This window comes from Periplaneta americana, chromosome 2, assembly GCF_040183065.1.
Source record: "Periplaneta americana isolate PAMFEO1 chromosome 2, P.americana_PAMFEO1_priV1, whole genome shotgun sequence".
NCBI lineage: Eukaryota > Metazoa > Arthropoda > Insecta > Blattodea > Blattidae > Periplaneta > Periplaneta americana.
Genome location: NC_091118.1, coordinates 198,720,284 through 198,744,927, shown reverse-complemented (window position 1 = coordinate 198,744,927; position 24,644 = coordinate 198,720,284). Strand labels below are relative to the sequence as shown.

Below are 24,644 nucleotides of genomic sequence, written 5' to 3'. Positions count from 1 at the left end.
AGCTTACCGGTGAGTCAAGCAATGGATTGCGGGCAATCTGTTCCCCAACGGTAACTTTTCGCTGCCTCTCTCTGTATATGAACGCTACAGTAATTACTTTCCCACAAGTAACAATACTTTTACGACAGAATGAATATTTGACCGTAATTCATTGTAACTGATTCCGGAAGAGACTTAATTTTCTCTCATAGTGGTGATGTTAATGAGGAAGATTGGTTGGAACGCATCCATTTGATAAATAAAAAGTAGTATATATGCTACTCCTGACATAAAACCTTCACTAGAAATGAGATCACACTTAAAGGTAAAGGGATTAAATTTGGCAACAGGAAATGATTTATATAAAAATGAAAACAAAAGAAAGGAAGTTGGCTGTTCGGCAGTTTGTTCTGCACATATTTTACAAACACGTACTCATTAAACGTTAAGTATCAACTCTGGCTGGCCCTACTTTAGCAAATAAGATTTTTATTTTTCATTTTTCTATATGCACTTCTAAGATTTCTTGAATTTTTGTTTAATGAGGATTTTGTTTACTCCCTGCAGTTGACATGTCACTATATTTGTTGAAGTCAATAAGGAAATCAGTGGAATAATTACCAAATACACGAGAACTGAGGTATATGTTACAGCATTCGGGTTGGGAACCATGATCTACAACGGGCTGGAATGTGGAGCATTTTTTGAGATCCCATTTACATCCCCCTGCTATCAAATTCTGAAGGGCATCAACCCTGTGCTGCAGATGATCTTCACATTTATGCAAATGTACTTCATCTTCATGAATTCACGGGTAAGTTCTCCGATATAGCTGTTAGTATGAGTACTGGACTAACATCTAAAAATAACCTAACGCTGGGCGAGTTTGACAGCGAAAAGAAGTGAAGGTTCTTTGCACAAATGTGCAGATTGTTTATGCTGCTGCTCATGCTATGGTGCTGCAGCTCGTACTGAGCCTTGGCTTCGTCTTATTGTCTCTATTCTCCCTTTATCTCTGTAGCTTTTTGAGAATTCGGGACAAATTTTCTTTTACGAGATGAGACTGTCAGCCCCATCGCAACTCTTAGGAGCAGAGGATGGTTTTAATATGGTGCAAAACCAGTGAATTTAAAAAAAATGGTTTGATATGTTAAAAATACATTACATAATATTCATTTCTTATTTATGACTTTGTGAGCTGATATAAAGCTATTTTTAAAATAATGACGCCAAAGTTTGATTGCATTTTCCCGAAACTTTAATTTTTTGCTTTAGTCCATACATATACTTATACATGGTGATTCATAAATACCTGTAAAAACTTTGTGGGTGTAATGTACAGGTAAAACTAAAACTGAAACGTTCTATACAACTTTTCCCGTAAATTCTTACTTTCAGAGTTATGTTGCAAAATGTCATATCTTGCTAGGTATTAAAAACATAGACCAGTAAAGCCTTCGGATGTGTAATGCTCGCCTACATAGCGACTGCGTTAGATGTTTGTTATTCGTACACTCCTACTACAGTTGATTTCGACTTGATGAGACTTCGTTTACTGTACGTAGGTATGTACTGATATTGGAATTTTACAGACCCCGTTCAACTCATTCCGAACTGTTTCATAGCTATTTTGATATCGCTGCTGTAGTTATGCTACTTTCAGAATTTGAGTGGCATAAACGAGCGCCTTCAGACGACCACAAAGGTAGAAGTCTGGTGATCTGGCTGGCCAAGCAACTGGTGTTGCACGATCTATCGTACCGTACACAACTGAAGCCTACTGAACTAACGACAAAATGAATGTGTACCTACGGGACGTGGTGATGGTAAGAACTGCAACAGTGTCATACAACTAAAGATACCTACATACAGTTAACAAAGACCTATCAGGTCGGAATCAACTGTAGTGGGGACATCTACCGCAGTCGCTATGTAAGCGAACGTGACACAGCCTAAGGCTTTACTGGTCCATGCTTTCGATGCCTGGCAAGATATAGCACTATGTATCATAACTCTGAAATTAAGGATTTGCGGGAAAAGTTGTAGCTTATAGAACATTTTAATCTCATTTTTACCTCTACATTACATCCACAAAGTTTGTACAGGTACATATGAAACACTCCGTAATCTTTGGAACTATTAATGTTACACGCATGACATTTGGTACACACATTCTTTAGGCTATTATAACATTTTCTCTGTAATAGAAATTTGTTGTTTTGTTGCATTTGAAAAATATCCCTCCATACTTCTATAAAAGTGCCTCTAAAATTCATTCTTAAAATATAATAGTTTATCTTAAAATTCTGAAAAATCACTATCAGTACTATGCTTCAGACATTTTAAAGAATATGCTTTTGGAAATAAAATGTGTAATAAATTTTGAATTTATCTTCAAAAATGGTTTAAATATACCCATTTCAGTGAATTATTGTCTCCTAGTACTTTTTCAAAATTTGGGCCCCAATTTTTTTTTTTTTTTTTTTCAAATTTAAGTTGTTGCAGCAATGATATTTCTACATACAAAAAAAGAAAATGTGCATAAATTAGGGAAAAAAATATCAAATTATATCCTCTTCTCCCCTTACCCTGGTTTTTCCAATTTATATGTTTCGAAAATTGCATGGCCTGATTAAAATGCCCGGCACTGGGTACACATTTTGAACGCCATTTTTCGATCTGTATGAGCTATGGTGATGCTATTCTTTTCTCGGCCAGCATATGGAACAAGAGTTATTTAATGATCGTATTAACGCTGAAGTCCGTCCTATTAACGTTTGTTACATGTTCAAAAATTGATAAACTGACTTTCACAGCGTTGAATACTTTTCTTAAAATTGAATAATTTTATTAATTTCAGTCAACATTTCGAAACTGTATCGAAATATGAAAAAATTACCGGTAAGTAATACAGTATTCTGTATGCAAGTGTAGTGCCAGTATGTATTCGCAGTATTTAATTCCCAAACATTTTCCCACCCTCGTAGAGACCATTAAAACACCCTATATAGTCATAATATATTTTATGCCCCAAATTCTTAAGGCGCATCTACATGGTTCAACTTTCCATGCGCGTATGCATGCAATCTGGGAAGAATATTGAAAGAATCTAGTTTAAATTGCACGTTCAATTAAGATACATGAAGATTTTGTGTCTAAATGGTGCGTCGTTTTGAACGTAATCTTCACTACGTATATTATGATCAAATTGTATCAAGGATTAGGTCTTCTGGCCTGTTCCGTCTCAGGTAAATTGGTCTTTTCATCACTTTTTCGGCCTTCCAAAGTCTCTCTTCCTGTTAGGTCTGTAAGCAAACAATCTTTGAGGCATCCGTGTTAACACTGAAAAGTTAAATGAGACTAAAAATGCACTCTAGTTGACAGAATTCCATTAGATGGTCCACACCTGTGGAGTAACGGTCAGCGCGTCTGGCCGCGAAACCAGGTGGCCCGGGTTCGAATCCCAGTCGGGGCAAGTTATCTGGTTGAGGTTTTTCCGGGGTTTTCCCTCAACCCAATACGAGCAAACGCTGGGTAACTTTCGGTGTTGGACCTCGGACTCATTTCACCGGCATTATCACCTTCATATCATTCAGACGCTAAATAACGTAGATGTTAATAAAGCGTCGTAAAATAACCTACTAAAAAACGTTATTACACATGACTACAACTCGAATAAAACAATGTAACCTAACAGTCAACAGTAATGCAATGAAAAGGTCAGCAATAACATAATATAACTTAGTTGAATTTCGTAACGTCAATGTATAAAGGAATTACGCCTTAAATGATCTGGTACTAAAATTAAATACAGGAAGCATGTTTATAAATGCGTTTTAAGTTCTGGCAACATGGTCACTGTTACTATGGCAATAGGCCATTCGTTCATAGCAATAGTCAGCTGTTTTAGCTATGCTAGTGCTTCCAGCGAATAAGGATTAATAAGAATGGACACTGAGCGAAATTCCCGACTTCGATTTTTGTGCGCATGCGCTAGGTTAGCGTTTGGTTCCACTTTCAAATGCTAGAGGTCAATGTAATTGAATCGGTTGGAGCTAAAAGGAACTAAGTCAAAATATGCAGTTTTGGGTTATGCAACAATTTGAACAACGGATGTTATGCGCATCGAATGGTGGAAGAAGGAACTAAGACTTTTAAATATTCTTTTGTCTTCTATAACATAAAAATATAATATTTGTGTTATTAGTGGAATGTTTTTTGCTTCTCCTGAAAGGTTGTGAAAAGTGACTTAGTTCCTTTTAGCTCCGACTGATTCAATTGAGAAACCGTGAATGGTTAAGCAGCAATTCCTATTCACTGGCAAGTCAGCTATTTCTGCTATTGATTGCTGGTGCGATATCAGCACAGAAACTAATGCTGGTGCTGCTACAGCTGGTTTGAAACTGCTACATCAAAGGTACCAACATGCAGTGTCCATACTTATAAATCCCTATACGCTGATGCTTCTGTCAAACTCTTGTTGGACATAAAACAGCAATGTCTTTGTATAAATTTTAAAAAAGATAAAGTAGTAGTAGTTTGATTAGTTCCTACAAAGTAGATATTGTGAAGTAAGTTTTCATAGGTCCATGTATCCTGGTGTTTTATTGACGTCTTGTAGCACGAGCTGGATGAGCCCAGTAGCTTTGAGAGGTCATTATCATTAGCTTGATGAATCCTGTTAGTCTGGTTATGGGTCCAGTTAACAGTGCAGGAAGCGGGTCTGTTTGTTGCAGTTGAACATCCACCGCTTCAAGGTGCTAGCACGCTTTGGGCTGATGCACATTGTAGCCACCAATTTGTGTGTCTGGATACGAACCCTGGTGCTGGAGAGCATCAAAGAGATTACTAACAATGAGAACCGCAAGTACATGTCCTCTACCACAAGCACGACTGCAGCCACCACGACCGCTGCTCTCATACCGGATCAGCGTCTCGGTCAGTAGTTATTCCGCCCATTACCAGGTGGTAACGTACTGTAATTCCCAAGTGCCAACTGAATGATGGAAATGTACATCAATAAAACAATTAATATGCTTCTAAGATTTCATATTACAGTATGCCTAAACTTCATTTCACTTCACTGTATTCAAGCAACATCATAAAAGGGAGCCACCGGCGTGGCTCAGTCGGTTAAGGCGCTTGCCTGCCGGTCTGAAGTTGCGTTCGGGCGCGGGTTCGATCCCCGCTTGGGCTGATTATCTGGTTGGGTTTTTTCCGAGATTTTCCCCAACCGTAATGTGAATGCAAGGTAATCTATGGCGAATCCTCGGCCTCATCTCGCCAAATATCATCTCGCTATCACCAATCTCATCGACGCTAAATAACCTAGTAGTTGATACAGCGTCGTTAAATAACCAACTAAAATAAATAAATAAATAAATAAATAAATAAATAAATCATAAAAGGGTGAATAGTGACTGGTACTTTGAATTTCTTTTTGATGGATCTAGGAGTAACTTATAAGTAGATGTATTGATAATATATATTGAATATTTGCTTATTATATACTTATTTCTTTTATTTATTTCTTTTATTTATTTCTTTTATTTATTTATTTATTTATTTATTTTTCTATTTATTTATTTATTTATTTACTTATTAATTTGTCTATTTATTATCTATTTACTTGTCTGTTTGTTTATTTATTTGTTTCTTTGTTTTATTTATTTGTTTGTTTTATTCATTCATTCATTTATTTATTTAATTGTATTTATTATTGAAAGGGTTACATCAGCTCCTTATTTATGCGGATGAATGACTATGTTAGGAGAAAATCCACAAACTATTAGGGAAAACACGGGAATTTTAATTGAAGCAAGTAAAGGGATAGGTTTGGAAGTAAATCTCGAAAAGACAAAGTATATGATTATGTCTTGTGACCAGAATATTGTACGAAATGAAAATATAAAGATTGGAAATTTATCCTTTGAAGAGGTGGAAAAATTCAAATATCTTGGAGCAACAATAACAAAATATATAAATGATACTCGGGAGGAAATTAAACGCAGAATAAATATGGGAAATGCCTGTTATTATTCGGTTGAGGAGCTTTTGCCATCTAGTCCTTTGTCAAAAAAGCTGAAAGTTAGAATTTATAAAACAATTACCTATATTACCAATTCTTCTGGATGGTTATGAAACTTGGACTCTCACTTTGAGAGAGGAACAGAGATTAAGGGTGTTTGAGAATAAGGTTCTTAGGAAAATATTTGGGGCTAAAAGGGATGACGTTACAGGGGAATGGAGAAAGTTACACAATGCCGAACTGCATGCATTTTATTCTTCACCTGACATAATTAGGAATATTAAATCCAGAAGTTTGAGATGGGCAGGGCATGTAGCACGTATGGGCAAATTCAGAAACGCATATAGAGTGTCAGTTGGGAGGCCGGAGGGAGTAAGACCTTTGGGGAGGCAGAGACGTAGATGGAAAGATAATATTAAAATGGATTTGAGGGAGGTGGGATATGATGATAGAGACTGGATTAATCTTGCTCAGGATAGGAACTGATGGCGGACTTATGTGAGGGCGGCAATGAACCTCCAGGTTCCTTAAAAGCCATTAGTAAGTAAGTAATATTCAATTATATATTTGATTATTTATTATTATTTATTTATTGATTTATTTATGAGACGCGTCCAGAAAGTAAGTCATTTTTGTAATAATATCCATATGATCTCAATAAATTTTGAAGTATGCTATGCACAGAACTGTGTAGGCCCACCTTAACATCAATGTTAAAATCACAGTAAATCAATATTCTGCATTTCATTTTACTAAAATGTAATAAAATTGCTGTTAATTTAGTAAAGAACGAATATGAATTTACTGGTATCTTTAGGTGAGCGATACATACTTAGAACTATTAAATTCAAGTTGTCACGCAAATAACAACTTGCAAACATTGTTCAATACGGTACAATACGAACTCACATCAATTTCTAAAATAATCCATGCCCTCAAATACCAATATAGCCCACTAATACAACATTTTTAAGGTATAACGACAAAAAATATTTGCTGAAGTATAACCTAGCTCGCAAAATAAAATGTGCCATAGTAAATGACTACTGTAATCCAAGACATTGATGTACATTCAACTTCACTCTACATATATGTAGACATTTGGGGATTGCATACTGTTTTACAGATCTGAAGTTTACCTATTCTTACTAGAGATGATGTATGTTACTTAAAATTATATCACCAGTACATAATTTTTTTAAAAGGTAAAGGAGGCGAAATGCATGACATTTTTGTCTTCCAATTCTCTCCTATATTTGTGTACATAGTCTCTTCCTGCATGTCTCTTTCCGCAAATATGAAGGCTTCTAATGAGAATGACGAGAGGAAATTAAATGGCTCACCTGTGTAATGTGGTTAGCTAGCAAATGTATTTTGTTCTTTCCACTGGCAAAAGTAAGACAATATTTGACATATTACCAAGGTGGCTAAGTTGGCATTAGTTCGTACATTTATGTAGTTTTGTTGTTATGATGTTTAGTTAGAGAATAAATTTGTATAGCTCTTTATAATTAAGTACCGTAAACTGGAGTTACTTCGAACACAGAGGAAACTTTGAACATTTTTTCAGAAAATCATATTTAGGTTTCTATATGCTGTACTTGTTATAGATGGAGGTAAATTATCATAAAATCATTCCCATACCAAATTTACCTCCATCTATAACAAGTGCAGGATGTAGAACCCTAAATATGATTTTCTGAAAAAAATGTTAAAAGTTTCCTCTGTGTTCAAAGTAACCCCAGTTTACGGTAATTTGATAATTTACCAGACATGAACATTGCAGAATAAGTGTGCTACTAGTTTACTTTTTCAATAGTTATCTGCAATAAAAGATAACTTTACTCATAGAGGAACACAAATTTTTTCATTATTTAGTGAAGGCTATTCTATATTTTTTCCATATAGTTCTCAAGGTAATACCTGTATATAGAACATCTCATAAAATTAATAGGTGCAAACAGTTTTCATACACAAACAAATAAGAAGAGTGTCATTATGAAAAAAAGTGCTCGAATATGCAGGGTTTTCTCAAAAGTAAGATATAACTTTAATTGCTCATATTTTCTGCTTACTTACTTGGTAATTTAGCACCAAATTTACAATATTAACACAGCAAAGTTGTTGTTGTTTTCTAATGCCAGGCGTTTGACAATAAAGTCACTTGACCTCTTGCACTTCAATATTTTTCAAAGATATTATCATGGCCAGCCACTGAAGCACAGATTTTGAGGTGTTCCGAATCCATTTCTTGGTTTCAGTTGCACAATGGGCAGTTAGGGGACTGATATATTCCAATTCTATGCAGGTGTTTGGCCAAACAATCATGGCCTGTTGCCAATCTAAATGCAGCTACAGACGATTTTCATGGTAAATCGGGAATTAACTGTGGATTATGATGCAGAGAGTTCCATTTTTTCCCTTGAGATTGTGTTATCAAATTTTGTTTGTTGAAGTCTAAGTATGTAGATTTAACAAATCTTTTCACAGAGTAATACGTAGATTTAGTAACAGGTCTATAAGTAGCAGTGCTGCTCTTCTTTGCTAAAGCATCCGCATTCTCGTTTCCCAGGATTCCACAATGGCATGGTATCCATTGGAATACAATAACACAGCAAAGTAGTTATTACTTGTTCAACAACCTTCATCAGTGATTATATAAGTGTTAAAAAAAAGTGTGTCGAAGAATGAAAAATGATGAAAATATGACATTCAAGTTTTTAAGTGCCAGAATTTTTAAGATTGTGTAGAAAATGAATTAAATATCAGCAATTAAACTTACCTCTTACTTTTGAAAAATCATATAAAATGGAAAAAAACTAATTAATAAATAGCCTAGATGCACATTCCAGAATTCTCAGTTGAATTTTCGTATAAATGACTTTTTCACCATTTTTAGTAGGAGAAGAAAAGCCATGGCAACACTGTATGCTATCTTCAAGGGCAGAGAAATGTTAGTTTGTTTCTAATGCTGTCGTTTGCTAATAAAGCCATCCAGAATTCTGAAACCCAGTAGAGCTGAACTATATTATTATTGTTAGGAAGAATCTCAAAGTTCAGTACAATACATGATTTTCATACCTATGTTAGAAGACGTTTTATTAGAAAACAATTAGATAAAGTGTGAATTTAAAAGCACTGCATATAGTATATTGGGTAAGAAGTCAATGTTATGAGTACTGCTTTTCAAGGATCTTCTGGGATGACAATCTAATCATAAAAAATATTTATGTACAATTTTCATGTAACTGAATTTCTGTGGATATTATAATTTCTTGAAGAGTAGTGCTTTTTATTATGAGTTTAGTTGATGTGAAATGTATAAATTTTAAAAGTTGCACGCCTCTAATCGCTTTTTAGGGTGGGGACCACTTTAAATAAAACTGTGAAAAATACGAGAAATACAACAGAATAGTAAAATAAAAAAAATACAGATTTAACACCAGAAAGTAGAAAATGCCATAGACAGTATTAAGTTGTCAACAATTATAGAATTGATAAGCAGTTTTAAAGTTACTAAAGTAGGAAATTAAATAATTATCCTCTTGGGTCCTGGAGTATAGTATACTATACTTCATATATGCATTTAGTTTCAAATTTGCTACTTGGTGAAATCGTTATCTATCACTTTTTTTCTGTGCTCGTCAAGCTCCTGACAACTCTTGGGCCTTACAGAAAGCACAAAAAGATCGATTCAATCATTCCAATGTGTGTTTCAACTATCTGTAAATGAAAAAGGTGACTAACAACTCAATGCCAAGGCACAGTAGGAATGCTTTCGAAGGAAGTACACAGTAACCGTTATATTTTAAAGGTAAAAAATATGATATAAGATGTATGTGCAGAGACCCGAAGTACTATAGTATAAAATATCTACATTTGTACCCTAACTGTAACCAGCACAATTTTTTCAACATTTTTTCTCATTTCAGTGACTTGTTTGAAGTGTAGAACTACAGTCCCGTCGCTCTAATTTCCGGCAGCCAATCGCGTTGCAGGTCGGATACAATTAAACGTGTGCGTCTTGTGATTCGCTTATGAAGAGGTTATTCATTTCTTAAGGCTCGATAAATACTTAATATAATCGCCCGCCATTTTGGCTCTTTCGTTGGCGTGCGTAGAAAGCACACGAAGACGTTATTTGCCACTCAATTATTTGCTGAATTACAGTGTGTTTGATTTATTATCATAGGAGATACGACATGATGTTTAACGGTGTGGCAAATAGATTCCTCGTATGGTAGCTCGACAACAAAAGAACAAAAATGGCCAATGATACTACCTACCTAGACTTTATAGAGCCTTCACTTCCTAAGACGTAAGCAAAGAGGCGGGGTCACGCCGGAAATAACAGCGTCACGACTATATATTGCATTTTAAAAATAAAGCAAAAAAAGTCTCAGGACTCAGGAGGGTATGCAAGTTAATTTACCTTTATTCTGAGTATTTCTCTAATGATGCAAAATTGATTAAGTAATCAGGGCAACACAAAATCACAGAGTATGGAATATAATGAAAGGAAAAATAAACAGTAAGAGATAGTGTTTCGAAACCTGTCACGTGAAGCAAAGAACTGATAAAATACACTTTTAAATAATGAGCCATGATTTGGGCTGTCCTGCCTCGAGCATTAACACAGTGGAAAGAAAGATTTTGCATTAGATAATAATAGGCTGAGTCTCTTTCGTCATTCTGGAAGAAGCTTGCATAGAGAACAGTGCAATGGCCTAACTGTTGCATTGTCTTGCACAGATAATATTCGCATGCCTGCCCTGAGTGAGCTAACAGCAGCTCCCTCCGTTGCCGCGGCCACGACTTCTGCTGCCACCACGATGATGGCCCGGCTTACAACAAGCACGCTGGCTACCACTTTGGCAGCACTGCAAACCACTATGTCCTCCACAAGCAGCAGCACAACCACCATCCCCACTACTTCTACCACCACCACCACTACCACGACGACCACTACGGTCAGACCTACTACCACTACAACTGCGGCCACGACCACTACGCCCGTGCCTTTCCCCAATTTCTTTGGCATCGAGGAATTCTCCATGGGTGAGGGTCATTCTAGCCTTGCATGAATTGAACCCCTCCTTTGTGTACAGATGTTTCATACAAGAACATTTGAAATTACAAGAAAATAAAAAATAATAACTAAAAAAATTAATAAAACCATTACAATAAGATTAACAGATTTCTGATGAATTTATATTTGGAGAAACTAACATTATTACATTAGAATTAGATAATATGTATTTGAAATGCCCGTATAACACTCACCCCCTGAAAAAATTAGTGTTACAATAGGAATAACAAATTTTTAAGAAACTGACAATATTACGTTAGAATTGGATAATGTTGTTGTTGTTGTTTTCTAATGCCAGATGTTTGACAATAAAGTCATTTGACCTCTTGCATTCCAATATTTTTCAAAGATATTACCATGGTCAGCCACTGACGCACAGATTTTGAGGTGTTCCGAATCCATTTCTTGGTTTGAGTTGCACAATGGGCAGTTAGGGGACTGATATATTCCAATTCTATGCAGGTGTTTGGTCAAACAATCATGGCCTGTTGCTAATCTAAATGCAGCTACAGACGATTTTCGTGGTAAATCGGGAATTAACTGTGGATTATGATGCAGAGAGTTCCATTTTTTCCCTTGAGATTGTGTTATCAAATTTAGTTAGTTAGCACTAACTAATTCACTCCAATATGAAATGAATTGGATAATGTATGTTGTTATAATATTAAATTAAAACAGATTGGAATTTGTGGAATAAGTTCGACTACAACACATGAAGACAGATATAAGATCATAGTCCAGAATCAAATACGAAATAATTAACATTGCTTGGATGAAAGAAAAATTCAATTTGAACTTTTCCTGAATTATTTAAGCATAAAATTCCGTATTTACTCGTGTAATAGACACACTTTTTTGCCCATAATTTCTGGATTAAATCTAAGGTGTGTGCTAGGATTTATATTTAGTAAGAGTTAAGAATGATGCCGAGTATAGTTGAGTCGATGTGATGCTGGTTAAGAAGGTTTTAAGCCTGGTTGACAAGACTCGAAATGCAAGAAAAGTCACAAGGACTAGACAATGCAGCTTTTAAACCCCCCGCTGTTTTGTAAGTGGTGGTTAAGAGGATATAAGACCCTCAGCGCTAACTAATGGAAGTAGTGAATGATAAAAATGGCAAGTATATAAGGAGTGGGGCATGGCTTGCATGTTTATAAACTATACAGACTAAAACTATTAGCTTTTACTAGATGCAAATTCTAGCTGTAGTTATATGTGAAGAAAATATTTTAGGGGGAAAAAATCATAATTACCAGTACCTGACATCTCACGTGATAATCACAGCGGATTTCGATATCGGACATTGAAATAATATTTAAAGTGATCGATTGTACTCGTATAATATCGAAAGCGTCTATATATCAAATGATTACGAGCAGTAATAATGTAAAGTGCGTAAAATAAGAAATGAATAAAAAAAATGTTGCATAGTAGGCCTATAACCTAAAACTGAATACCGGTACTAACAAAGCTAAAACTAGATATAAAATGTAATGTGCGAAATTGCCCCTCTTCTTGTATATTACTGTCAAAAATTGGGGTGCGTGCATTATGCGATGGCGTCTATTAAGCGAGTAAATATGGTAATACACAATGTGTAGTAGGTCCAATTTAATTCCAATTCTATGTAAATATAAATTTTACTCTCTCTGAGTAGTGAGTTAAAACAGATTATCTGAAAATGGGAATAAACTTAAATAAACAGAATTTAGATCTAGATAGGTCTATCACAGTTCTCTTACTTTCTTAATCAAGATGGCTTATAACGCCATTTCTTACAGGGAGTCATTAAATGTATATTCATGATTTTTTTTTGTTGTTGTTCAGTGCCTGAGTTTCCTGTAACATTATAGAACTTCAAACCTAAATTAGAACTTCTGGACCAAATTTTTCCTCTCTCCCGTTCTAGTAACACCTTAGTTGCATACTAGGTGGCATTTGAGGTGATGAGCTTACCACTTGTCCCTCTACCCCTGTCGACAAATAAGTGTAACTAAATTCCTTATATAGGCACTGAAACATTTGTCGGGGGTACTTATGTTTCTGCATTAGAATGATGAGTTAAATACATACATACTATTAAAATTACAGTCAGCCATTAAATTTATATTGAAGATATTTAGACCTACTTTTTTATTGATTAATATAATGATGCAACTTATAAAATATTGTTTGTTGTAGTGAGCAAATTACAAACAAGTAAACAAATAAATAAGAAACCATTGAACTGGACTCCTGATGTTTGCTTTATAAAGAATAATAGGTTAATAATCATACTAGGATTTTAACAGAAAATTTATTTGTTTTATACAAAACACCACCAATAAGTTTAGTAAAAATTGTAATCACTTTTTTAAGGTTTAAATCCATATATATCTAAGTTCATAATTCACTGATAGTTAAGTAATAATATTGCAACTGATATTTCTGTTGAGACAATTTTGTAAGTAACTACTGACATAGAAGTTGAAAACCGAGTGATTAAAAAGTCAGAATGACAAAAACAATCCAGTCTTTCATGTTTTTTTACGTATTCAAAAGTAAATTTAAAGAAATAAAAAATACTGCAATGGTTATGTAGTAGTTTGATAACTTAGTTCGTTTTTTAATCTTCTTAGAGTAGGTCCAGTGTGAGTGATAGTCATAACCTCACTGTCTACAATAGTTTTTTCTCACTTCTTCTACAATTCAGTGAGCCACATCTTTATTCACAGATGCTAAAGTGCATGTGTAATGAGAATAAAAACTTTCCGCTTTGTACAAATAAAGCATCTTGAGATTACTTCTAGATCTTTTCTATAACCTTTCTTCTTAAATAAGTTTCCAATTGAAAATATATGTAAATATAATATATTATATAGATAATGAATTTTTATATGGCTTTTTTGGTGCGAAACAATTTGAATAATTTGTTTCATTGCTGTCATTAATTTAGAATGAATATTATGAAGAGTATAGGCCTACAGTTAGTTTCTTTCAAATTTTCATGATATAACTGTTCAGTTGCCTAATACATGTTCAATGTAGGAAACACTGAGGTGAAGTTCTGTCAGTTTTGTTGAAAAAATTTCACTTTTCGTTGTTAACATTAAAAATTGTAAATGGTTCAGAGAACGTCTACAAACATTTTCATACAGATAGACCCCTATTTTGTTGAACAAATTGGACTTTCTGTTTTAAACATAAACCTTTTCACAATTTTTCATGCAGATAGCAGCTGTTTCTCAAAGTTTGAATGCACGCTCTGGGTGGCCCTTAAAACGTTTAAACTCAATTTCCCCCATTTGCAATTTTCTTACATACTGCTTTCTTAAAAATGCTACTTCTCAAAATTTCCTATTATAGGCATAATTTTTTTGTAGTTGGTGTTCTAAAAGTATGCTTAATAAAACTGGCCATCAGAATTTTCTTAAATCTCGAGATTTGTGGGAAGAAATATATATTTGTTTTCTGTTAGACATTACAGTTTTTACCTTGTTTTATATTTTATTACTGGTATATATAATAATTTTTTCTTAGTTCAAAGAATAATCTGAAAAACGTAAATAGAAAGTTATGTTTCAGAGAGTTTGAAAGGTATTTGGAGCAAATTTCAGGCAACAGTTTTGAAATCTCTAAGAGGAGTAGTGATTTTACCCAAACACAATTTAAATTTACAAAAATTTTTAATAATTTGTATAATTGAAGCCTTGCCCCGAATAGGGATCTAAGTACCACAATCGTAGAAATCGAGTTATTAGTGGAATAGGAATATATGATAATCCATTTTGATAATTAAATATATGATAGTTTATCTATCATATGGGGACATCTGTCGGCAGCTATCTCAACTAGATGAGGTTGAAATTCCAAGCCGAAGTTCGTCCGTTGTGGAAGACGGATCTATCTCCAAGTTAGTTTTTCTTAAATTTCTCATAAGAATAAAATTGGAGCTTAGATCCCTATTCGGGGCAAGGCTTCAATTTTAGACCAAATTAGATACAACTTTTATATGCAGCATGATATGTGTACAAATTTTGAAAGATGTAGCCCAAACAGTTAAGAAAATTCAAATTTCATCTCAATGTATCCTTAATACAGGGTGTTTCTAAATTAGACCTACAAACTTTGAGATTGGATAGATAACCTTCTTTCAAACAGTTTTTGTCAAGGAACCCATGGGCTGCAACAGAGAGCAAGAGGGGTTTGTGTCATTACAAGATTCGATCGTACAGGAAGGGACTGAAGTAATTACTTATGTGAAATGTGAATCAACAAATCATTAATATTACAGGCACAATTTATTGATCCAAACATACAGAAAAACACAAACAAAATAAACAGAATGAAAAGGAAAAACACTCACTTCAGTGTTAAATTAGCAGTATGGAACCATTGCTTTACTGTCTCATCACTACAAGTGCTGGAACACACCTACATTGACTTCCAGACAAGCATTGCATCGACGTGCCATGCTTTGTCGTACCCTTTCAAAGACGTCAGGATTTTCCTGATTTCAGCTGCTGTGCAGACTGTGCGTGCTGCAAAATCTTCTTCAGAGTCAACGGAGGTTCCACAAACCACAGACTTCATGTGGCCCCACAAAAAGTAAGGTCAGGTGAGCACGCTGGCGAGGCAATGGGCCCACCCCAACCTATCCAGTGATCGCCTAATATAGTTGTCAGATGATTATGTAGGTTACTTATTCCCAAAATGAGGTGGTGCTTCGTCATGTTGAAACCACATTCTTTGTCTGATATTAAGAGGAAGCAGGTGCAGTAGCTCAGGCAGAACTTCTTGCAAAAATACCAAGTAATTATTGGCGATAAGTCGTGGTGACAAAAGGTATGGCCCCACAAGGAAGTCATTCACAACCGCTGCCTCAACATTGGCACCAGATCTCATTTGATGCGATAGGACAAAAGCGACATGGAGGTTTTCGAAGCACAAACATGTTAATTACAGGAATTTAAAAAATCCCTCGCGTGTGAAGCATGCTATGGTTGGACAGAAGTTTGGTTCAAATACAAAGTACAAAATTCCTGTCGCAATGGATAGTCACCTGGCTTCGTAGCATGGACCTTTGCAAGATGATAAGGATGCAACAGATGTTCCTGCAGAATTCTCCAGACTGTGCAATGACTAATGTTGAATTGATGAGCAACAGCTCTCATACTCACTGAAGAATTGAGGACCGTTTTTGCAAAACTTGCTAACTGAAAAAACTAAATTTTACAGGAGAGACAAAACACTATAGTAAGCAAGTTTTGCTGTATCTCTCACGTATAGCAGAAAGCAAGTTTTGAAAAAACGATCACACTTTGACACACTACAATGAAGAGAAATAACCCAATTTTACTAAGACCCTTTGAACATCATGAAGAGGCCTGCCTTATGTCAACGAATCCATCAAAATCTCAATTTTGCAAATTTTGCAGTTAACAAGTTTTGCAAAAACGGTCCTCAATTGTTCTCGACAAACCACAGCACAGCTTCTTCGGTATCATGAGTTCACGTAGAATGCCATCTTCCTTGACCTTCTGTTTATCTATCGCGTAGTCTGCGATGAATGCTGGTAAATATACTATGGTGAGGAACCTGTCTGTTTGGAAACTGTTGCTGGCAAAATCTCTGAGATGCACAAGCAGAATCAAATGCTGCCCTGTACACCAAATGCACGTGTGTAACATTCCATGTTTGTCGTAATTGACAAAATGCGATGTTTTGTGAGCAAGGAAGACTTGTACTGTACTGTGAAGGAGCAGTCAACAGAATAAGTAAAAGAATGATACTGAGCACAAAAAGTCAACAGACCAGATGAAAGTAAACAAACTTGCCAACCTCGGGTAGTAATCAAATTGAGTTAATGTATGATACCAAGCTCAGAGAGTAAACAAACCAGATTCAAGAATGATACTGCGCTGAGGAAGTAAACTAACAGGTGGTAGCATTAAACCACTCTTGCACTGAAACGAAGCATCTGAGCCCCTGGGTTCCTTAACAAAAAGTATTTGAAAGAAGGTTATCTATCTGATGCAAAATTTTGTTGGTCTAATTTAGAAACACCCTGTATAATTTAATTCGGCTAATAATGTATTTTATTCTGGTTGTATAGAATGTAAACGGATTTGTTTAATTTAAAAATCAATTTCGAATGGTCTTGTAACTCTTCAGTAATTTTTGTAAGTTATAAACAGCATTAACCGTCTTGTGTTGAACTTTTAAACGGTTATAGTGACAGTGTTATTTGTTTAATTCACTTCCCAGCTTCTGGCAGTCCCACTGAAGTGGAGAACATAGCCAGCCTGTTACCTGAGGCTCTCACAGGCAATACAACATCGAGTTCATTGGTCGACTGTGGTCGAATCAACATCATGGGCACTATCGTGCAGGACTCTGCTCCGTACCTCTTTCCTTTCATCATTGAATACAGCTTGATCGGAGCAGCCGTCATATACGTCATGTGGAGACACATTGGACGCAACCCCAGGTCGGTGTTTCTGCCATTCACCCAATATTATACTGAATCTACATACATTGTGGTCGAGTGGGAAGCCCGACTTTACACAGCGGTTATGCACAGGTACATCACTGAAGAGGACCTGGAGCACCGCCTGGAGGTGATGCTGTCCCGGCGAGCAGTGGCCATGGCGCATGCCCAGCAACACGGCCGCGTCGACTGTGTCGGGGCCAGCAAGGGCCTGTTCTTCGGACTGCTGCTGCTGGTGGGGTCCCTAATATGCTTGATCCTGTTCTTTGTGCTCATACATCATCCCGAACTCGGGACTCTAGCCATCTACTTAGCAGATGTGTCACACTGTGTCCTCATGGCTCTCAGCATCATGGCCATCATAGTGGGCTTCATCCGGTAAGTCATGTGCGATTTGCTGTTGTTTCCACAGAAGAGGATGGGTCTTTCTCTGTTCCCCATCCATCTCCTTTTTCTCATATTTCTTTCTGTTCAGTACAGCCCGATACAAACGGTGGACAAAGCAAAGATTCCTGAATGTTTTTTTTTTTTTTTTTTTTTTCGGGTTTCGTTTTTCTTCATCATTCCACTGTCCCTCTTCATAAAAATATTCAGTATCAACATTTCAGTAGTATTTACCTAAAACAGTGCAGCGTGATGTAGTACTGTTCTTGGCATATAGATGGCATCATTCTGAGGAGGCATAGTACACTTTTGGGAAGGTGAAAGGGCTCCATTGGAACCATAAGACGTAATTTTTATGCTATGTTATGTGATTAATCTGTCGTTTCAGGGTACAGGGCCTTAAGTTCAGGGCTGAAGAGCAGAGTGACCTCAACGACATCTTGCTGCGTGTGTCAGCATTTGGCTTGTTCGTATATGCTGTGTTCAGTGTGATTGCTGGCTCACTCGCATTCACTCATGAGCCCAACCTCTTGGTCATGATCACTGGCCTCCTCTCTGTAGTACAGGTTAGTTGGTTTTTGTAATGCCATGAAGGAAATGTACAATTTTAAAAGCTTTGTTTGTAATGTAACTTCTTGGTCCATTTTGGACACGTGTTTGCAGAGCTGATAACGTCTACTAGAAGCATCCATGTGTTAAGGAAAATTAGCGATTCCAATGTCTACAGTTTTAGCTATTAGATTGGGTTAGGTACAGTTTACAGCAGTAAATTTTTTGGAAATAGCCTATTCAACATTTTTTTCCTCCATTACTGTATCTTGTACAATAATGAAAATTGGTATGTGTAAAACACTGACGTTCTGCTATATGAAAAAATATATATATATTTTTATGATTTAAAAAAATATATTTATATATATTTTTTCAAAATTCAAAATAGTGGCAGTTTACTGTGCAGTGATGAAGTGTTTTCCTCATAACTCATAAACTTGTTAACTTTTTCATGTTCTCTCTATTTTATTTTATTGCTGAAACGCATGTTTACAATATCATGTTCTTTCAACTACATTCCTTAATAAATAACATTTTTTTTTTATTCTGTGTTATAAGAAAATACTGATATTTGACCATTTGTTTAAATGAATTTATTTTTTATCAGACAATCTATCAAAGGCAGAGAAGTGATCTTGCATCATATTGTAGATATGACATGCATAATTACACATAAAAATTTTCATCACAGAATGTTGGATAGTTTTTGAGTTATGTGGGAAATGCTTCATCACTGCACAGTGAACTGAATTTTGAAAAGGAAAAAACGTAAATAATTTTGTTTAAATCGTAAAAATATTTTTTTCATATAGCAGAAGAACAGTATTTTGCACATACTAATTTTCATTATTGTACAAGATACAGTAATGGAGGAAAAAATGTTGAATATTTCTAAAATTTTACTTGCCGTAAGCTATACCTAACCCCTTAAGTTGAGTATGGTATCTTCTGTGATAAATTTAATATATAGATTACATAGCAGTTATCAGTGTGTAATGTAACTGACACGTTTTTGGCAGGTTGTGCTACAACTGCTATTCATTGCTGATGTGGCCCGCCGACGTGTTCATCTGCCAGAGCACGACCGCAGCAAACCTGGTCGCCAGGTGGTGACATTCCTACTCATCTGCAATGTCACCATGTGGGTCATCTACACATTCGAGGCTCAGAAAGTGATTGCAAACCCAGTGCAGGTGTGTGTTTTTATGTGTACAATTCATGTACGAAGTAATCAATCTTCTTAATATATCCAGCTGTTTGCTGACAACATAAAGTCCACTGTAGTCTATTCAGTTGTTTTTCACGAGAAATGAGGGGTATTTTGATCGGTGTTCATTATAGATGCCTGTTGCTAGTAGCCAGAGTTGGGGTGTAGTCAATATATACTGCAGGGCTGTGGCTTCTGCAACTGGTACTGATGATTTTAATTTACTTCTTTTGTGGTTTATGGATGGACAGTATAGAAGAATGTGTTCCATATCTTCATCCTGATTATTACACAACAGACAAGTAGGATTATCAGAAATGTGAAATCGGTGTAGGTACAATTGAGTGACAATGTGACCTGTTCTGGCTCTTGTTAAAAATGTTTGAACATGTCTGGGCAAGTTTTTGTACATTTCCAGGTCATTTGGTTTCTTTTGTATAGACTGTAAAAATTTTCCTTTGTCAGAAGAGAGCCAATTCATGTACGAAGTAAGGAATACGTTTTTTGATGCATGTTTAAACAGCTAATTCAGACACAAATTTGTCTGAAACAATTGAAGAGCCTACTGCAAGAATGATGAATGTCACTTTCTTGTCGAAAATGAACCAAGACTGTCAATGCATAGCTTAAGACATATAGAATGTACATAGAGAGTTATATGGCATTAACACTGATAGTCATTGTCCAGTAATGATCAGAAAATCACAGTTAAGATTTGAGCACTAAGCATTTTAAACTTTCAATTGCTTCTCCTGCAAAATGTATTCCAAATGACATCCATCATTCTTGCAGTGGACTCTTCAATTATTAACATAATTAATAAACACTTATAAGTTTCTGGATCCTTCCATTTTATATATTTAATGGACTTTCTATTTAAAATAATACAATAATACAAAATACATTTAAAAACTAACACTATACTAAAACCCCATAAAATAAAATTAATTCCTTTTTTTTTCTCCCTTGTGGGGAGGAGGGACCCGAAGGCTTGCATTGCAGCTTGATGTTTATTGTGCTTACCACTCCTGTCCTGTGAATGATTGGGTAGTAGCCGATCGGCCATGCTCTTGTACTAGTACAACATGCCACACAGTGAACTTAACCCAGACTATGGCGTGGATGATGATATGTGAATTATGATTGCAAAATGCCGAAATCTAACATCGAAATCCAATTCTGCTTCAGTTGGTTTAGGGAAAACTCCCGAAAAACCCCAACCAGGTTTTGAACCTAGGCCCGCTCATTTCATGGTCAGACATGCTAAACATTACTCCACATCGATGGGCAAATTCATTTCTTAATATTTATTTTACTTCAGTGCACTAATGTACACAAATTGAAATATTCATGATGAATTCTGTAGGTCTTATCTTTTTATAATTTTTAGCTTCAGAATACTAGCTAATTAACTTAAAGAAACGATACTCCTGAATAGTTCATTCTTTATTTGTAATATTATTTTACCCTTAAAACTTAAGAATAATGGTATTTTAGAAATAATTTCAAATTGTTGTAACTGAAAATATTGAGATTAGGACACATGTTTACATGACATTTTTTGCTCAGAATGTCTTTAGAAATAAGCTCCGTAAGTGGTGGTAAATCCTCGTGAATCACTCGATTGCTCTATTCCAGTGGCGGCTGGTGGTTGGAAAATATGGTGGTGCACAATGGATATCGAAGAGCAGTTAAACATACTTTACTTTAAAGTTTAAAACCGTGTATACCTGAGGGCGTATACATATAAAGCTAATTTATATGCAATTAATAAGTAAAATGACTAAATACAAGCATACCTATTTATACAGAAAGTCCAAAAGTGGACGGGGTCGTGGATGGAGCTCTCTATATTGCGATTTGCCCTCATGAAAAACATTTGAGCACAGAATCGTCATCAGAATGCTACCAAGTACAAAGTGCAACGTGTTTTCGTTCATAAAATTTAAATGTAGCTTTCGTAGGCTGTCGGGAGATAGCAGCACTTATTGTCAGAACGACAACTCTTAGAACTTTAAAGCAAAATACAAGCTTTTTTATGTAGGTATTGTGCCGTTTGTGTGCATGTAGATTGAGAAAGTAATGTGCGAAATATGCGACTGTTCGTTGCACAAGCCGAATGAATACATTTTTCATGCTTATTACTTCGGACAAATGTCTAGTTGAAACATACTTTCCCAGTGAATTTAGTTTCTTCTGCATTGACGTTGGTGTCCATGTCAGGGAGTGCGACAAACCGTTCTCAATGAGGAAAGCAGTAGACCATGCCTCTAACCCCCTGTCCCCGCATTAGCCGAACATCTCAATAAACTACCTTCCATAGCTTTTCAACATCTTTGCAAACCAAGAGGCTCGGAGGCTCCTGCAGATGTACAAAACAAGATGCCAGCTGCAGATAGTCACGAATGAAAATTGTAAAATAAAATTATATTTTTAATAGTAACAAAGCCGGGAGATTAAGAACATTACTGGGGGGGGGGGTACAAACCTGCAACCCCCTTGGGAAGCCGCCACTGCTCTATTCATAATCATTGAACTTAATGAGCCATCATAAAGTTGCAGATCTTGGTAACGAAGTCTGTTTTCTGACATACAAATGTGGATTTTGTTTGCAGTTGGATTTCTATGGCTTCCTGGCCTGGGTGATCGTGCAGCGAGTAACATTGCCCTTGTGTATCTTCCATCGGTTCCACTCAGCCGTCACGCTGGCTGAGATCTGGAAGACAAGCTACAAGGCTCGTCTGGAGTAGTATGGAGTCTACTTCTGACGGGATTTTTAATTTACACAAAGCAGGAATTTTAATTGTATGTTTGCCAACTCTTGTGTGGGAAGACAGAACTTTGTTGTCATCAATTTCCTTTGAATTCAATGTTATAAAATAGGTTGAATTCCCTATCAAGTTTTAATGTCCTTCTCAGAGTAAGTTCTGTGTTGAGCATAGAGGCAATACTGCAGGCATTGACTCCTGCTTGTAACCCTGAAAAAAATATAGGGACGAGGTCGTGCCTGTCAGTTGTTTCTGAGACGGGTGTACATACTAAAGGAGAGGTAATTTAAAAAAAAAAGAAAAGCATTTTTAACTAGCATTTAATGTTAATAAACGTATTTATTATAATTACTAACGTTGGCAGCCCAGAGTGACGCGTGAGAACGAGTAGACATCATTATTTGTGACGATTACTGTAGATTGTGTCGGTCATCGCCATTGTCAGGTTCAGGCTGCGTGGCAAAGGCGTGACCTCAGTGTGTCCAACATCTTTTTATCGATTCAATTTGTACAGTTAGATCTATGCTCTCAATCTGTGGACCACCTTGTTCATATATATATAAAAAAGGTCTCTTAAGTTGGCTTTTAAATTGATTTTAAAAAATTGGGAACTATAGTACAAAAAAGGAAAAAAGAAGGAATACATAGGAATCTGGCGTAGTATTTTTTAAATATGTCGTTGCTTGTACATTGATTGTGAGTCGATGTGTTCATTGTATATATATGTGCCCATTGTGAGGCAAGTTTTGACCAAGCATTGCTGTTGTTTATTTAACTATCTCACTGCCGTACTAATCAGAAACTTGAGTGTGATTCGTGCCCCACTAGCAGATAATTAGCAACCCGATTCGCGTTCACTTGGTGACGGATACTAGGGGCTGCTTCCCCAACACCCCAACCGGGTTGACGAGGACCACGTGTGACAGATTTGAAAATTTCTGTGTCAGATGAGAGGGGCACAAAAGTCAATTTTTCAACAAACGATTGCTCCCAGACCCCTAACTCCGACATCAGAGTATGGCTCACTTCTAAATCAAAATTGCTCAGCTTCATGTGTGAACAAACGCACAAGTCTTCTCCGTTGTTCAGGTCGGCTTGCACATGGTGCAACCCCCTCGTCTCTCGCCGTGTGAACGATGTCGCGTCTAGCCAATCATGTGTCCCCACATTGTCATATTTCAAATTTGGTGCTGAACAGTTGTGATGGTGCAAGAACGTCCTGCCGTTATGTTTAACTTGGTTCATGTTCTACTGACGAAACGAAAAAATGAATTAGCTTTTTTACTACACGAATAAATCAGCACCATCTTGAGATTACATTGATTGTACTTAATGTGATGGAGTCAGTCGTGTGTGTGTGCGTGTTTGTGTGTGTACCTCCCGCAAGGAACTGGAAGCGGAATAGATCCTTGTTTACACCAGACATTAGAGCTCGTTCTGTTTCCACTTACCAACAAAATGAAACTCAATTTCACATTCTTTTTTACTTTTTATAAAATAACATGTATTTTCTGTAAACTTCCAGTTTCTTTCATACAAATTTTGTACAAAAACTTCACTGCATATATATAAGTATTATAACATGTACATGTCCCACAATAAAGTTATAATTATTAGATGTGTAAACGCCCTTTATAATGGTTATTTACAAGAGATTTTCCTCAACATGTTCATCCCATTAGTTACCAAGTAATACTACATGCCATCTTTGTACACCTCTATTACTTCCTTACATTGAACGTCCGTTCCTAAGTGCAATAATGAAACTTCACACTGTTGTTTGAATGTCAAGGTACAGTATATTAATATGTTCTAGGTTTGTGGAGTCTGACACTTTATACATAGTGATTTATATAGAACTAACACATTTCTTTCTTTATTTAAAAACGAATCATTATTTGCGTTTAGGCCTACCACATAGCCCTAAGTGCAGCCCCTATACTGACACCAGTTCATAGACGTACAGTAATCCTACGTCAAAACAATGGGTAGTAACTTTTGGTTCATTTTTACAATTAAAACTTGTTTCAGAAACCTTTCAAACTAAATTACTGCGCTGGGACTTTTGGGAATAGCCGTGTTGTATGAATTGAGAGTAAACATGTCGATTGCTATAGTAACCAATCTTGTTATATCATTTGTTACCCGAGCCTTATAATTATGCCCGC

At 36.0% G+C, this 24,644-nt stretch overlaps 1 protein-coding gene across 15 annotated transcripts in view; it reads left to right on the top strand.

Annotated features, from left to right (window-relative positions):
* The window catches only part of OtopLa (Otopetrin-like a), a 349,564-nt gene extending 325,462 nt beyond the window's left edge, over positions 1–24,102 (top strand). For 12 of the 15 annotated variants that reach the window (XM_069819334.1, XM_069819330.1, XM_069819342.1 and 9 more), the window contains 8 exons: positions 633–793; positions 4,698–4,917; positions 10,760–11,065; positions 17,343–17,565; positions 17,659–17,943; positions 18,338–18,515; positions 19,521–19,694; positions 22,324–24,102. In XM_069819334.1, coding sequence (XP_069675435.1) covers positions 633–793; positions 4,698–4,917; positions 10,760–11,065; positions 17,343–17,565; positions 17,659–17,943; positions 18,338–18,515; positions 19,521–19,694; positions 22,324–22,458 — 1,682 coding nt within the window. In that variant the 3' untranslated portion in view covers positions 22,459–24,102. The remainder of the gene's footprint in view (positions 1–632; positions 794–4,697; positions 4,918–10,759; positions 11,066–17,342; positions 17,566–17,658; positions 17,944–18,337; positions 18,516–19,520; positions 19,695–22,323) is intronic. The other 3 variants (XM_069819331.1, XM_069819344.1, XM_069819343.1) reach the window with 2 other exon arrangements.
* The last annotated feature ends 542 nt before the right edge of the window (positions 24,103–24,644 follow it).